This window comes from Dendrobates tinctorius, unplaced genomic scaffold, assembly GCF_039654945.1.
Source record: "Dendrobates tinctorius isolate UK_male_01 unplaced genomic scaffold, ASM3965494v1 ptg000136l, whole genome shotgun sequence".
In the NCBI taxonomy this organism is placed as follows: domain Eukaryota; kingdom Metazoa; phylum Chordata; class Amphibia; order Anura; family Dendrobatidae; genus Dendrobates; species Dendrobates tinctorius.
Genome location: NW_027361804.1, coordinates 2,219,575 through 2,236,797, shown reverse-complemented (window position 1 = coordinate 2,236,797; position 17,223 = coordinate 2,219,575). Strand labels below are relative to the sequence as shown.

General features: G+C 49.3%; 1 protein-coding gene across 2 annotated transcripts in view; it reads left to right on the top strand.

The window, feature by feature from the left end:
* The window catches only part of DNAI7 (dynein axonemal intermediate chain 7), a 58,608-nt gene that overhangs the window by 18,451 nt on the left and 22,934 nt on the right, over window positions 1–17,223 (top strand). For both annotated transcript variants that reach the window (XM_073544012.1, XM_073544011.1), the window contains exons 2-4: window positions 12,411–12,516; window positions 14,391–14,482; window positions 15,958–16,062. In XM_073544012.1, the coding sequence (XP_073400113.1) occupies window positions 12,411–12,516; window positions 14,391–14,482; window positions 15,958–16,062 (303 nt within the window). The remainder of the gene's footprint in view (window positions 1–12,410; window positions 12,517–14,390; window positions 14,483–15,957; window positions 16,063–17,223) is intronic.

Genomic DNA, 17,223 nt, shown 5'->3' with positions numbered 1-17,223 from the left:
AGTGCCCACTGCAGCCCCCCATAATAGAGCCAGCCATACCACCTAACTGCCATAGTGTCATTATAACAGTGCCCACTGCAGCCCCCATAATAGAGCCAGCCATACCACCCCAGACTGCCATTGTCATTGTAACAGTGCCCGCTGCAGCCCCCATAATAGAGCCAGCCATACGACCTAACTGCCATAGTGTCATTATAACAGTGCCCACTGCAGTCCCCATAATAGAGCCAGCCATACCACCTAACTGCCATAGTGTCATTATAACAGTGCCCGCTGCAGCCCCCCATAATAGAGCCAGCCATACCACCCCAGACTGCCATTGTGTAATTATAACAGTGCCCGCTGCAGCCCCCATAATAGAGCCAGCCATACGACCTAACTGCCATAGTGTCATTATAACAGTGCCCGCTGCAGCCCCCATAATAGAGCCAGCCATACGACCTAACTGCCATAGTGTCATTGTAACAGTGCCCGCTGCAGCCCCCATAATAGAGCCAGCCATACGACCTAACTGCCATAGTGTCATTATAACAGTGCCCACTGCAGCCCCCATAATAGAGCCAGCCATACCACCCCAGACTGCCATAGTGTCATTGTAACAGTGCCCGCTGCAGCCCCCATAATAGAGCCAGCCATACCACCTAACTGCCATAGTGTCATTATAACAGTGCCCACTGCAGCCCCCCATAATAGAGCCAGCCATACCACCTAACTGCCATAGTGTCATTGTAACAGTGCCCGCTGCAGCCCCCATAATAGAGCCAGCCATACCACCTAACTGCCATAGTGTCATTATAACAGTGCCCACTGCAGTCCCCCATAATAGAGCCAGCCATACCACCTAACTGCCATAGTGTCATTATAACAGTGCCCACTGCAGTCCCCCATAATAGAGCCAGCCATACCACCTAACTGCCATAGTGTCATTATAACAGTGCCCACTGCAGCCCCCATAATAGAGCCAGCCATACCACCCCAGACTGCCATTGTCATTATAACAGTGCCCGCTGCAGCCCCCATAATAGAGCCAGCCATACGACCTAACTGCCATAGTGTCATTATAACAGTGCCCGCTGCAGTCCCCATAATAGAGCCAGCCATACGACCTAACTGCCATAGTGTCATTATAACAGTGCCCGCTGCAGCCCCCCATAATAGAGCCAGCCATACCACCCCAGACTGCCATTGTGTCATTATAACAGTGGCCGCTGCAGCCCCCATAATAGACCCAGCCATACGACCTAACTGCCATAGTGTCATTATAACAGTGCCCGCTGCAGCCCCCATAATAGAGCCAGCCATACGACCTAACTGCCATAGTGTCATTATAACAGTGCCCGCTGCAGCCCCCCATAATAGAGCCAGCCATACCACCCCAGACTGCCATTGTGTCATTATAACAGTGCCCTCTGCAGCCCCCATAATAGAGCCAGCCATACCACCTAACTGCCATAGTGTCATTATAACAGTGCCCACTGCAGCCCCCATAATAGAGCCAGCCATACCACCCCAGACTGCCATAGTGTCATTGTAACAGTGCCCACTGCAGTCCCCATAATAGAGCCAGCCATACCACCTAACTGCCATAGTGTCATTATAACAGTGCCCACTGCAGCCCCCATAATAGAGCCAACCATACCACCTAACTGCCATAGTGTCATTATAACAGTGCCCACTGCAGCCCCCATAATAGAGCCAACCATACCACCTAACTGCCATAGTGTCATTATAACAGTGCCCACTGCAGCCCCATAATAGAGCCAGCCATACCACCTAACTGCCATAGTGTCATTATAACAGTGCCCACTGCAGTCCCCATAATAGAGCCAGCCATACCACCTAACTGCCATAGTGTCATTATAACAGTGCCCACTGCAGTCCCCATAATAGAGCCAACCATACCACCTAACTGCCATAGTGTCATTATAACAGTGCCCACTGCAGTCCCCATAATAGAGCCAGCCATACCACCCCAGACTGCCATAGTGTCATAACAGTGCCCACTGCAGTCCCCATAATAGAGCCAGCCATACCACCTAACTGCCATAGTGTCATTATAACAGTGCCCACTGCAGCCCCCCATAATAGAGCCAGCCATACCACCTAACTGCCATAGTGTCATTGTAACAGTGCCCACTGCAGTCCCCATAATAGACCAGCCATACCACCTAACTGCCATAGTGTCATTATAACAGTGCCCACTGCAGCCCCCATAATAGAGCCAACCATACCACCTAACTGCCATAGTGTCATTATAACAGTGCCCACTGCAGCCCCATAATAGAGCCAGCCATACCACCCCAGACTGCCATAGTGTCATTATAACAGTGCCCACTGCAGTCCCCATAATAGAGCCAGCCATACCACCTAACTGCCATAGTGTCATTATAACAGTGCCCACTGCAGCCCCCCATAATAGAGCCAGCCATACCACCTAACTGCCATAGTGTCATTGTAACAGTGCCCACTGCAGTCCCTATAATAGAGCCAACCATACCACCTAACTGCCATAGTGTCATTATAACAGTGCCCACTGCAGCCCCCATAATAGAGCCAGCCATACCACCTAACTGCCATAGAGTCATTATAATAGGGCCCGCTGCAGCCCCCATAATAGAGCCAACCATACCACCTAACTGCCATAGTGTCATTATAACAGTACCCACTGCAGCCCCATAATAGAGCCAGCCATACCACCCCAGACTGCCATAGTGTCATTATAACAGTGCCCACTGCAGTCCCCCATAATAGAGCCAGCCATACCACCTAACTGCCATAGTGTCATTGTAACAGTGCCCACTGCAGTCCCCATAATAGACCAGCCATAACACCTAACTGCCATAGTGTCATTATAACAGTGCCCACTGCAGCCCCCATAATAGAGCCAACCATACCACCTAACTGCCATAGTGTCATTATAACAGTGCCCACTGCAGTCCCCATAATAGAGCCAACCATACCACCTAACTGCCATAGTGTCATTATAACAGTGCCCACTGCAGTCCCCATAATAGAGCCAGCCATACCACCTAACTGCCATAGTGTCATTATAACAGTGCCCGCTGCAGCCCCCCATAATAGAGCCAGCCATACCACCTAACTGCCATAGTGTCATTATAACAGTGCCCACTGCAGTCCCCATAATAGAGCCAGCCATACCACCTAACTGCCATAGTGTCATTATAACAGTGCCCACTGCAGTCCCCATAATAGAGCCAACCATACCACCTAACTGCCATAGTGTCATTATAACAGTGCCCACTGCAGTCCCCATAATAGAGCCAACCATACCACCTAACTGCCATAGTGTCATTATAACAGTGCCCACTGCAGCCCCCATAATAGAGCCAGCCATACCACCTAACTGCCATAGTGTCATTATAACAGTGCCCGCTGCAGCCCCCATAATAGAGCCAGCCATACCACCTAACTTCCATAGTGTCATTATAACAGTGCCCACTGCAGTCCCCATAATAGAGCCAGCCATACTACCCCAGACTGCCATAGTGTCATTGTAACAGTGCCCACTGCAGTCCCCATAATAGAGCCAACCATACCACCTAACTGCCATAGTGTCATTATAACAGTGCCCACTGCAGCCCCCATAATAGAGCCAGCCATACTACCCCAGACTGCCATAGTGTCATTGTAACAGTGCCCACTGCAGTCCCCATAATAGAGCCAGCCATACCACCTAACTGCCATAGTGTAATTATAACAGTGCCCACTGCAGTCCCCATAATAGAGCCAGCCATACTACCCCAGACTGCCATAGTGTCATTGTAACAGTGCCCACTGCAGCCCCCATAATAGAGCCAGCCATACCACCTAACTGCCATAGTGTCATTATAACAGTGCCCACTGCAGTCCCCATAATAGAGCCAACCATACCACCTAACTGCCATAGTGTCATTATAACAGTGCCCACTGCAGCCCCCATAATAGAGCCAGCCATACCACCCCAGACTGCCATAGTGTCATTGTAACAGTGCCCACTGCAGTCCCCATAATAGAGCCAGCCATACCACCTAACTGCCATAGTGTCATTATAACAGTGCCCACTGCAGCCCCCATAATAGAGCCAGCCATACTACCCCAGACTGCCATAGTGTCATTGTAACAGTGCCCACTGCAGTCCCCATAATAGAGCCAGCCATACCACCTAACTGCCATAGTGTCATAACAGTGCCAACTGCTGCCCCCCATAATAGAGCCAGCCATACCACCTAACTGCCATAGTGTCATTGTAACAGTGCCCGCTGCAGCCCCCATAATAGAGCCAGCCATACCACCTAACTGCCATAGTGTCATTATACAGTCATATGTAAAAGTTTGGGCACCCCTATTAATGTTAACCTTTTTTCTTTATAACAATTTTGGTTTTTGCAACAGCTATTTCAGTTTCATATATCTAATAACTGATGGACTCAGTTATATTTCTGGATTCAAATGAGGTTTATTGTACTAACAGAAAATGTGCAATCTGCATTTAAACAAAATTTGACCGGTGCAAAAGTATGGGCACCCTTATCATTTTCTTGATTTGAACACTCCTAACTACTTTTTACTGACTTCCTGAAGCACTAAATTGGTTTTGTATCCTCATTAAGCTTTGAACTTCATAGCCAGGTGTATCAAATCATGAGAAAAGGAATTTAAGGTGGCCACTTGCAAGTAGTTCTCCTATTTGCTTCTCCTATGAAGAGTGGCATCATGGGCTCCTCAAAACAACTCTCAAATGATCTGAAAACAAAGATTATTCAACATAGCTTTTCAGGGGAAGGATACAAAAAGTTGTCTCAGAGATTTAACCTGTCAGTTTCCACTGTGAGGAACATAGTAAGGAAATGGAAGAACACAGGTACAGTTCTTGTTAAGCCCAGAAGTGGCAGGCCAAGAAAAATATCAGAAAGGCAGAGAAGAAGAAAGGTGAGAACAGTCAAGGACAATCCACAGACCACCTCCAAAGACCGGCAGCTTCATCTTGCTGCAGATGGTGTCACTGTGCATCGGTCAACAATACGGCGCACTTTGCACAAGGAGAAGCTGTATGGGAGAGTGATGCGAAAGAAGCCGTTTCTGCAAGCACGCCACAAACAGAGTCGCCTGAGGTCTGCAAAAGCACATTTGGACAAGCCAGTTACATTTTGGAAGAAGGTCCTGTGGACTGATGAAACAAAGATTGAGTTGTTTGGTCATACAAAAAGGCGTTATGCATGCGCTGTATTGTTGACCGATGCACAGTGACACCATCTGCAGCAAGATGATGCTGCAGGTCTTTGGAGGTGGTCTGTGGATTGTCCTTGACTGTTCTCACCATTCTTCTTCTCTGCCTTTCTGATATTTTTCTTGGCCTGCCACTTCTGGGCTTAACAAGAACTGTACCTGTGTTCTTCCATTTCCTTACTATGTTCCTCACAGTGGAAACTGACAGGTTAAATCTCTGAGACAACTTTTTGTATCCTTCCCCTGAAAAGCTATGTTGAATAATCTTTGTTTTCAGATCATTTGAGAGTTGTTTTGAGGAGCCCATGATGCCACTCTTCATAGGAGAAGCAAATAGGAGAACTACTTGCAAGTGGCCACCTTAAATACCTTTTCTCATGATTTGATACACCTGGCTATGAAGTTCAAAGCTCAATGAGGTTACAAAACCAATTTAGTGCTTCAGGAAGTCAGTAAAAAGTAGTTAGGAGTGTTCAAATCAAGAAAATGATAAGGGTGCCCATACTTTTGCACCGGTCAAATTTTGTTTAAATGCAGATTGCACATTTTCTGTTAGTACAATAAACCTCATTTGAATCCAGAAATATAACTGAGTCCATCAGTTATTAGATATATGAAACTGAAATAGCTGTTGCAAAAACCAAAATTGTTATAAAGAAAAAAGGTTAACATTAATAGGGGTGCCCAAACTTTTACATATGACTGTAACAGTGCCCGCTGCAGCCCCTATAATAGAGCCAGCCATACCACCCCAGACTGCCATAGTGTCATTATAACAGTGCCCGCTGCAGTCCCCATAATAGAGCCAGCCATACCACCTAACTGCCATAGTGTCATTATAACAGTGCCCACTGCAGTCCCCATAATAGAGCCAGCCATACCACCTAACTGCCATAGTGTCATTATAACAGTGCCCGCTGCAGCCCCCCATAATAGAGCCAGCCATACAACCTAACTTCCATAGTGTCATTATAACAGTGCCCACTGCAGTCCCCATAATAGAGCCAGCCATACCACCTAACTTCCATAGTGTCATTATAACAGTGCCCACTGCAGCCCCCATAATAGAGCCAGCCATACGACCTAACTGCCTTAGTGTCATTATAACAGTGCCCACTGCAGTCCCCATAATAGAGCCAGCCATACCACCTAACTTCCATAGTGTCATTATAACAGTGCCCACTGCAGCCCCCATAATAGAGCCAGCCATACGACCTAACTGCCTTAGTGTCATTATAACAGTACCCACTGCAGTCCCCATAATAGAGCCAGCCATACCACCTAACTGCCATAGTGTCATTGTAACAGTGTCCACTGCAGCCCCCATAATAGAGCCAGCCATACCACCTAACTGCCATAGTGTCATTGTAACAGTGCCCACTGCAGCCCCCATAATAGAGCCAGCCATACGACCTAACTTCCATAGTGTCATTATAACAGTGCCCACTGCAGCCCCCATAATAGAGCCAGCCATACCACCTAACTGCCATAGTGTCATTGTAACAGTGCCCACTGCAGCCCCCATAATAGAGCCAGCCATACCACCTAACTTCCATAGTGTCATTATAACAGTGCCCACTGCAGCCCCCATAATAGAGCCAGCCATACGACCTAACTGCCTTAGTGTCATTATAACAGTGCCCACTGCAGTCCCCATAATAGAGCCAGCCATACCACCTAACTGCCATAGTGTCATTATAACAGTGCCCACTGCAGCCCCCATAATAGAGCCAGCCATACGACCTAACTGCCTTAGTGTCATTATAACAGTGCCCACTGCAGTCCCCATAATAGAGCCAGCCATACCACCTAACTGCCATAGTGTCATTGTAACAGTGCCCACTGCAACCCCCATAATAGAGCCAGCCATACGACCTAACTTCCATAGTGTCATTATAACAGTGCCCACTGCAGCCCCCATAATAGAGCCAGCCATACCACCTAACTGCCATAGTGTCATTGTAACAGTGCCCGCTGCAGCCCCCATAATAGAGCCAACCATACCACCTAACTGCCATAGTGTCATTGTAACAGTGCCCACTGCAGCCCCCATAATAGAGCCAGCCATACCACCTAACTGCCATAGTGTCATTGTAACAGTGCCCGCTGCAGCCCCCATAATAGAGCCAGCCATACCACCTAACTTCCATAGTGTCATTATAACAGTGCCCACTGCAGCCCCCATAATAGAGCCAGCCATACCACCTAACTGCCATAGTGTCATTGTAACAGTGCCCGCTGCAGCCCCTATAATAGAGCCAGCCATACCACCCCAGACTGCCATAGTGTCATTGTAACAGTGCCCACTGCAGCCCCCATAATAGAGCCAGCCATACCACCTAACTGCCATAGTGTCATTGTAACAGTGCCCACTGCAGCCCCCATAATAGAGCCAGCCATACCACCTAACTTCCATAGTGTCATTATAACAGTGCCCACTGCAGCCCCCATAATAGAGCCAGCCATACGACCTAACTGCCTTAGTGTCATTATAACAGTGCCCACTGCAGTCCCCATAATAGAGCCAGCCATACCACCTAACTGCCATAGTGTCATTATAACAGTGCCCACTGCAGCCCCCATAATAGAGCCAGCCATACGACCTAACTGCCTTAGTGTCATTATAACAGTGCCCACTGCAGCCCCCATAATAGAGCCAACCATACCACCTAACTGCCATAGTGTCATTATAACAGTGCCCGCTGCAGCCCCCATAATAGAGCCAGCCATACCACCTAACTGCCATAGTGTCATTGTAACAGTGCCCACTGCAGCCCCCATAATAGAGCCAGCCATACCAGCTAACTGCCATAGTGTCATTGTAACAGTGCCCACTGCAGCCCCCATAATAGAGCCAGCCATACCACCTAACTTCCATAGTGTCATTATAACAGTGCCCACTGCAGCCCCCATAATAGAGCCAGCCATACGACCTAACTGCCTTAGTGTCATTATAACAGTGCCCACTGCAGTCCCCATAATAGAGCCAGCCATACCACCTAACTGCCATAGTGTCATTATAACAGTGCCCACTGCAGCCCCCATAATAGAGCCAGCCATACGACCTAACTGCCTTAGTGTCATTATAACAGTGCCCACTGCAGCCCCCATAATAGAGCCAGCCATACCACCTAACTGCCATAGTGTCATTGTAACAGTGCCCGCTGCAGCCCCCATAATAGAGCCAGCCATACGACCTAACTGCCATAGTGTCATTATAACAGTGCCCACTGCAGTCCCCATAATAGAGCCAGCCATACCACCTAACTGCCATAGTGTCATTGTAACAGTGCCCACTGCAGCCCCCATAATAGAGCCAGCCATACCACCTAACTGCCATAGTGTCATTGTAACAGTGCCCACTGCAGCCCCCATAATAGAGCCAGCCATACCACCTAACTTCCATAGTGTCATTATAACAGTGCCCACTGCAGCCCCCATAATAGAGCCAGCCATACGACCTAACTGCCTTAGTGTCATTATAACAGTGCCCACTGCAGCCCCCATAATAGAGCCAGCCATACCACCTAACTGCCATAGTGTCATTGTAACAGTGCCCACTGCAGCCCCCATAATAGAGCCAGCCATACCACCTAACTTCCATAGTGTCATTATAACAGTGCCCACTGCAGCCCCCATAATAGAGCCAGCCATACGACCTAACTGCCTTAGTGTCATTATAACAGTGCCCACTGCAGTCCCCATAATAGAGCCAGCCATACCACCTAACTTCCATAGTGTCATTATAACAGTGCCCACTGCAGCCCCCATAATAGAGCCAGCCATACGACCTAACTGCCTTAGTGTCATTATAACAGTGCCCACTGCAGCCCCCATAATAGAGCCAGCCATACCACCTAACTGCCATAGTGTCATTGTAACAGTGCCCACTGCAGCCCCCATAATAGAGCCAGCCATACCACCTAACTTCCATAGTGTCATTATAACAGTGCCCACTGCAGCCCCCATAATAGAGCCAGCCATACGACCTAACTGCCTTAGTGTCATTATAACAGTGCCCACTGCAGCCCCCATAATAGAGCCAGCCATACCACCTAACTGCCATAGTGTCATTGTAACAGTGCCCACTGCAGCCCCCATAATAGAGCCAGCCATACCACCTAACTGCCATAGTGTCATTATAACAGTGCCCACTGCAGCCCCCATAATAGAGCCAGCCATACGACCTAACTGCCTTAGTGTCATTATAACAGTGCCCACTGCAGCCCCCATAATAGAGCCAGCCATACCACCTAACTGCCATAGTGTCATTGTAACAGTGCCCGCTGCAGCCCCCATAATAGAGCCAGCCATACGACCTAACTGCCATAGTGTCATTATAACAGTGCCCACTGCAGTCCCCATAATAGAGCCAGCCATACGACCTAACTGCCATAGTGTCATTATAACAGTGCCCACTGCAGCCCCCATAATAGAGCCAGCCATACCACCTAACTTCCATAGTGTCATTATAACAGTGCCCACTGCAGCCCCCATAATAGAGCCAGCCATACCACCTAACTGCCATAGTGTCATTGTAACAGTGCCCGCTGCAGCCCCTATAATAGAGCCAGCCATACCACCCCAGACTGTCATAGTGTCATTGTAACAGTGCCCACTGCAGCCCCCATAATAGAGCCAGCCATACCACCTAACTGCCATAGTGTCATTGTAACAGTGCCCACTGCAGCCCCCATAATAGAGCCAGCCATACCACCTAACTTCCATAGTGTCATTATAACAGTGCCCACTGCAGCCCCCATAATAGAGCCAGCCATACGACCTAACTGCCTTAGTGTCATTATAACAGTGCCCACTGCAGTCCCCATAATAGAGCCAGCCATACCACCTAACTGCCATAGTGTCATTATAACAGTGCCCACTGCAGCCCCCATAATAGAGCCAGCCATACGACCTAACTGCCTTAGTGTCATTATAACAGTGCCCACTGCAGCCCCCATAATAGAGCCAACCATACCACCTAACTGCCATAGTGTCATTATAACAGTGCCCGCTGCAGCCCCCATAATAGAGCCAGCCATACCACCTAACTGCCATAGTGTCATTGTAACAGTGCCCACTGCAGCCCCCATAATAGAGCCAGCCATACCACCTAACTGCCATAGTGTCATTGTAACAGTGCCCACTGCAGCCCCCATAATAGAGCCAGCCATACCACCTAACTTCCATAGTGTCATTATAACAGTGCCCACTGCAGCCCCCATAATAGAGCCAGCCATACGACCTAACTGCCTTAGTGTCATTATAACAGTGCCCACTGCAGTCCCCATAATAGAGCCAGCCATACCACCTAACTGCCATAGTGTCATTATAACAGTGCCCACTGCAGCCCCCATAATAGAGCCAGCCATACGACCTAACTGCCTTAGTGTCATTACAACAGTGCCCACTGCAGCCCCCATAATAGAGCCAGCCATACCACCTAACTGCCATAGTGTCATTGTAACAGTGCCCGCTGCAGCCCCCATAATAGAGCCAGCCATACGACCTAACTGCCTTAGTGTCATTATAACAGTGCCCACTGCAGTCCCCATAATAGAGCCAGCCATACCACCTAACTGCCATAGTGTCATTATAACAGTGCCCGCTGCAGCCCCCATAATAGAGCCAGCCATACCACCTAACTGCCTTAGTGTCATTATAACAGTGCCCGCTGCAGCCCCCATAATAGAGCCAGCCATACCACCTAACTGCCATAGTGTCATTGTAACAGTGCCCACTGCAGTCCCCATAATAGAGCCAGCCATACGACCTAACTGCCTTAGTGTCATTATAACAGTGCCCACTGCAGTCCCCATAATAGAGCCAGCCATACCACCTAACTGCCATAGTGTCATTATAACAGTGCCCGCTGCAGCCCCCATAATAGAGCCAGCCATACCACCTAACTGCCTTAGTGTCATTATAACAGTGCCCACTGCAGTCCCCATAATAGAGCCAGCCATACTACCCCAGACTGCCATAGTGTCATTATAACAGTGCCCACTGCAGTCCCCATAATAGAGCCAGCCATACGACCTAACTGCCTTAGTGTCATTATAACAGTGCCCACTGCAGTCCCCATAATAGAGCCAGCCATACCACCTAACTGCCATAGTGTCATTATAACAGTGCCCGCTGCAGCCCCCATAATAGAGCCTGCCATACCACCTAACTGCCATAGTGTCATTATAACAGTGCCCACTGCAGTCCCCATAATAGAGCCAGCCATACTACCCCAGACTGCCATAGTGTCATTATAACAGTGCCCGCTGCAGTCCCCATAATAGAGCCAGCCATACGACCTATGCCATAGTGTCATTGTAACAGTGCCCGCTGCAGCCCCCATAATAGAGCCTGCCATACCACCTAACTGCCATAGTGTCATTATAACAGTGCCCACTGCAGTCCCCATAATAGAGCCAGCCATACTACCCCAGACTGCCATAGTGTCATTATAACAGTGCCCACTGCAGTCCCCATAATAGAGCCAGCCATACGACCTAACTGCCATAGTGTCATTGTAACAGTGCCCACTGCAGCCCCCATAATAGAGCCAGCCATACCACCTAACTGCCATAGTGTCATTGTAACAGTGCCCACTGCAGCCCCCATAATAGAGCCAGCCATACCACCTAACTGCCATAGTGTCATTATAACAGTGCCCACTGCAGCCCCCATAATAGAGCCAGCCATACCACCTAACTGCCATAGTGTCATTGTAACAGTGTCCACTGCAGCCCCCCATAATAGAGCCAGCCATTTTGCCCCATAACTGCCATAACAGTGCTAACCACTGCCACCTTACCAGTGCCAGGCATCCCACCACATAACTGCTAGAATACTGTCTCAGCAGTGCCCGCTGCATCCGCCACACCGGAGCCCGCCATAGCACCAGCGACTATGCCCCAGAGATGCTCCTGGAGGCCGTGCCCTCTTTATGGAGGACCCATTCCTGAGTTCTCCACATTAGGACATGGACCCCCATCCCCTATGTAGATCCATATATCAGAGCCCCCATAGCCTCAGTTCTGTGCTTTTAGCCTCCGCCCGTCCTCCGCTCCGGCCTCTGTAGAAACGCTTTTTCCGTTTTCTGCTTTCCGGATTATTTTTCAGTTTTGTGTCCAATTTTCCGGATTATCAGACAGCAGAATAACATTGTTTTACCCCTCGTTTCCAACTAGTCATCAAAAGGGACATCGGCCTCTTCCCGGAAGAAAGGAAAACCCAGCAAAGCGGAGAAACAGAGGCTGCAGAAAGAGGAGGAGGAGCGAAGGCAACGAGAGGAAGGTCAGCGTCCGCACGAGTATCGGGGGGGGGGGGCTTTCCAGGGGGCTGCCCCCTATCAGATTATAAGATTTCACTCTTATTGGGTTTCCTACTTTGAGCTGTCGAGGCGTCACGTGACCTCATCACACCGCACTGATCATGTGATTATAATGCAGTCACTGGACCATGATGCATTGCTCCCTCCACACAGCCACGTGGCTCATACATTGCAGCAAACCTGCAGCTGTGAAAAGGGAATTAGGATCTGAGTGTCGAGAATGCTTACCTTCACTGACAACAAGCAGAGGATGTGATAACAGCCAGGTGTCACGATCCCGCGGCTGACACGGGTATGTCACGGACGGAGGGATGCGACGCACTGCCGACACACGGCTATCACAGGCTCAGTGGGGGCTTATCTTAGTTATCCCACCACTGACACCATGTGACAAAAACCACAGCAAGCTAGTCTTGCCCTAACAATTTATCGCAGGGCGGTTATTTTGGTTGTCCCACCACTGCTAACAATCTTCCACGAACTGCGGGGATTTATGGATATCCCACTTTCTCAGTTCCACTTTGGAACTCACAGCTCTCCGGCGCCCCCCTTATCCTCAGGTCAGTCAGGGAACTACACCTAGGATAATTAGTCGCCGGACAGGCTGCTTGTTGTGCACGGGCAATCAGGCCCGCTGCAGTGAGGGATTTATCAATACTCTGGCCACAGCCACCCAATCAGCATATAAAACCCTTCCGTCACTGCCAGCTAGCCCAACAAGCCAAAACACACCATGCCGCCACCAGCTCCAGATTTCTCTGCTTAAGTTATAGACTTAATAGAGGGGTTCGAAGCCAACCCAATCAGTAGCGTAATTATCTTAAAGGCGCTTAAGTTCGTTTCTTAGAGCGTGGAGACAGAGCTAATAAATTTTATAGTTTATTCCCCAAAAGGGGGCAGTGATTACACAGATAAAGATGTTATAAAGTTGAGACATTAAATATGTACATTGCAAATATAAAATAACAAGGATTAAAAAACAGAGATTAACACTTACAGTTGCTTAATGATCTTTAGGCAAGCCATGTGGCCGGAGGGGGATACTTAAAGCCAGACATTCCCGTTCATCTGCGAACCTCTAGGCATGAAGTCTCAGACAGAACTGACTGGTTTGTTCAAGGGAATGCCTTATGGCCTCTGTTGTGTGACATCACAGAAGGGGCAGTCTGGAGAGGGCCAGCTCCCCTACTCTGCAAGTTACAATCTACTTAAATACTTCTAACGATTATACCTCGCTGAGGGTAACTCGTATTGACCAGTACATGGTATCATTTTTCGTAGCTCGTTGAATATAATAATTCAAAACCAAACATGCAGTAGTTATGTTACACCGTTTGGGAGTAATCCATATCTCAGTTTCTGGGGGTGTTAGAACCATGAAAATTAGGGATCAGAATACTGGGTTCGTGCCCTACGCAGAGATGTGGTTTTTATATCTCTGTCACATATGGTTCATGCGATATGACTTCTTTTAATACTTCCCATAGCTGGATTCAAGCACATGGTTGAGAACAAAAGAAATCCTTTCACTTAGCTAATCAACATTCCTTGCAGGGGGGGGGGGGGGACAAATGCTTGCAGAGGAAGTGTCCGGTGTCCTATTACCAATGCAGACACAGAGCTGTAGGTGAATATGGTTGGTTTTCAGCTGTGGTAGGCAGATTTACTCATCAGTAGAGTAGCAATGGGAGATTCTAGAGTGTTCCAGCAGACAACTCTCACTTAACATTACACCAGGAATGTCCAGAAAGTTGTAGGTTTCATCGCTGGTGACGCCTCATTGACATAGGATATTTGGATTTAACCCTTTCCTCACCTTTGTCTCTGTGATCCCCAGATGAAGCTCGGTTTCTCGCTGAGCAGATTGAAGCCGCTCGTCTGGAGAAAGAGCGACTGGAAAGAGAAGAGCTTGAGCGCCTGGAGGCCAAGGTGAGATCCGGACGTAAAAGGGCAGGACCCAGCCATACTTAAAGGGGATGTCCGCCTCTTGTTTGTTTCACCAAGGGCCTGATAGTGCTGGAGCATTAGCGGAGTGTCCGGAATTAGTGACAAATGACAGTTATTGCCCCTCATTATTCTTATTTCTATAGCGCCATTGGTTCCATGGTGCTGTACATGAGGAGGGGTTACATACAAATTACAGATATCACTTACAGTAAACTAACAATGACAGACTGATACAGAGTGGAGAGGACCCTGCTCTTGTGGGCTTACAGTGTACAGGATGATGAGGAAGGAGACAGAAGGTTGGGGGTTGCAGCAGATCTGGTGTTGGTGAGGAGGCAACTTCGGTGGTGGTGAGGCGGCAGCTCCGGTGGTGCTGAGGTGACAGCCCTGGTGGTACTGAGGCTGCAGCACTGTTGTTGGTGAGGCGGCAGCTCTGGTGGTGCTGAGGTGGCAGCCCTGGTGATGCTGAGCTTGGAGCACCAGTGTTGGTGAGGTGGCAGCTCTGGTGGTGGTGAGGCGGCAGCTCCGGTGGTGCTGAGGTGACATCCCTGGTGGTGCTGAGGCTGCAGCACTGGTGTTGGTGAGGTGGCAGCTCCTGTGTTGGGTGAGGCGGCAGCCCTGGTGGTGCTGAGGCTGCAGCACCGGTGTTGGTGAGGCGGCATCTCCTGTGTTGGTGAGGCGGCATCTCCTGTGTTGGTGAGGCGGCAGCTCCTGTGTTGGTGAGGCGGCAGCTCCAGTGGTGGTGAGGCAGCAGCTCCTGTTTTGGTGAGGAGGCAGCTCCGGTGGTGGTGAGGCAGCAGCTCCAGTAGTGGGGAGGAGGCAGCTCCAGTGGTGGTGAGGCTGTAGCTCCAGTGGTGGTGAAGCGGCAGCTCCTGTTTTGGTGAGGAGGCAGCTCCGGTGGTGGTGAGGCAGCAGCTCCAGTGGTGGTGAGGAGGCAATGTGGTCATTGCAGGCTTTAGCTTTCTTGAAGAGGTGGGTTTTCAGGTTCCTTCTGAAGCAGCCGAATGTGTGGGAAAATCGGACATCTTGGGGCACAGAATTCCAGAGGATGGGGGCTATTTGGGAGACGTCTTGGAGGCGGTTGGGTGAGGAGCGAATAAGTGTGGAGGAGAGAAGGAGGTCTTGGGAGGATCGAAGAGGGAAGATATCGGGAGATTATATGAAGGAGACAGATTATAGGCGGCCTTGTAGGTCAGTGTTAGTAGTGTGAACCGGATACGCTGGGGAATTGGGAGCCAATGACGGGATTTGCAGAGGAGAGAAGCAGAGGAATAGCATGGAGAGGATGGACTGGAGAGGGGCGAGAGTGCTAGCAGGGAGGCCACAGAGGAGGATGTTGCAGTAGTCCAAGCTGGAGATAATGAGGGCATGTACAAGTATTTTAGTACGAGGGAAAGGGAGATAATTATTTGGTCATTATCACTATCGCTCACATCTCTGCTCCCATCGTATTACAGCAGCGAGAACACCGCGAGGAGGAGCTGGGAGAACACAGAGCGCTACTGGAAGAGAAGCTGGAAGCTGCCGCTCGGTGGAAGAAAGACCTGCGGACACGATCAAAGGTTCAAGAAATACCCTTGCATTGCTGCAGTCACTACAGAGTGCAGCGCTCGTGGACACCCGCAACCATTTTGCCCTCTTATATAAGTCAGCAGAACAGCGTGTCTCATCCAAAAGTCACTGTCCTGAGTGCAGCAGCACACACTGTATGGTATAGATGGTGCCTGTGTCCTGAGTGTGGCAGCACACACTGTATGGTATAGATGGTACCTGTGTCCTGAGTGCAGCAGCACACACTGTATGGTATAGATGGTACCTGTGTCCTGAGTGCAGCAGCACACACTGTATGGTATAGATGGTACCTGTGTCCTGAGTGCAGCAGCACACACTGTATGGTATAGATGGTACCTGTGTCCTGAGTGCAGCAGCACACACTATATGGTATAGATGGTACCTGTGTCCTGAGTGCAGCAGCACACACTGTATGGTATAGATGGTACCTGTGTCCTGAGTGCAGCAGCACACACTGTATGGTATAGATGGTACCTGTGTCCTGAGTGCAGCAGCACACACTGTATGGTATATAGATGGTACCTGTGTCCTGAGTGCAGCAGCACACACTGTATGGTATAGATGGTACCTGTGTCCTGAGTGCAGCAGCACACACTGTATGGTATAGATGGTGCCTGTGTCCTGAGTGCAGCAGCACACACTGTATGGTATAGATGGTGCCTGTGTCCTGAGTGCAGCAGCACACACTGTATGTTATATAGATGGTATATGTGTACTGAGTGCAGCAGCACACACTGTATATTATATAGATGGTACATGTGTTCTGAGTGCAGCAGCACACACCGTATGTTATATAGATGGTACCTGTGTCCTGAGTGCAGCAGCACACACTGTATGTTATATAGATGGTACCTGTGTCCTGAGTGCGGCAGCACACACTGTATGTTATATAGATGGTACCTGTGTCCTGAGTGCAGCAGCACACACTGTATGGTAAAGATGGTACCTGAGTGCAGCAGCACACACTGTATGGTATAGATGGTGCCTGTGTCCTGAGTGCAGCAGCACACACTGTATGTTATATAGATGGTATATGTGTCCTGAGTGCAGCAGCACACACTGTATGTTATATAGATGGTACATGTGTTCTGAGTGCAGCAGCACACACTGTATGTTATATAGATGGTACCTGTGTCCTGAGTGCGGCAGCA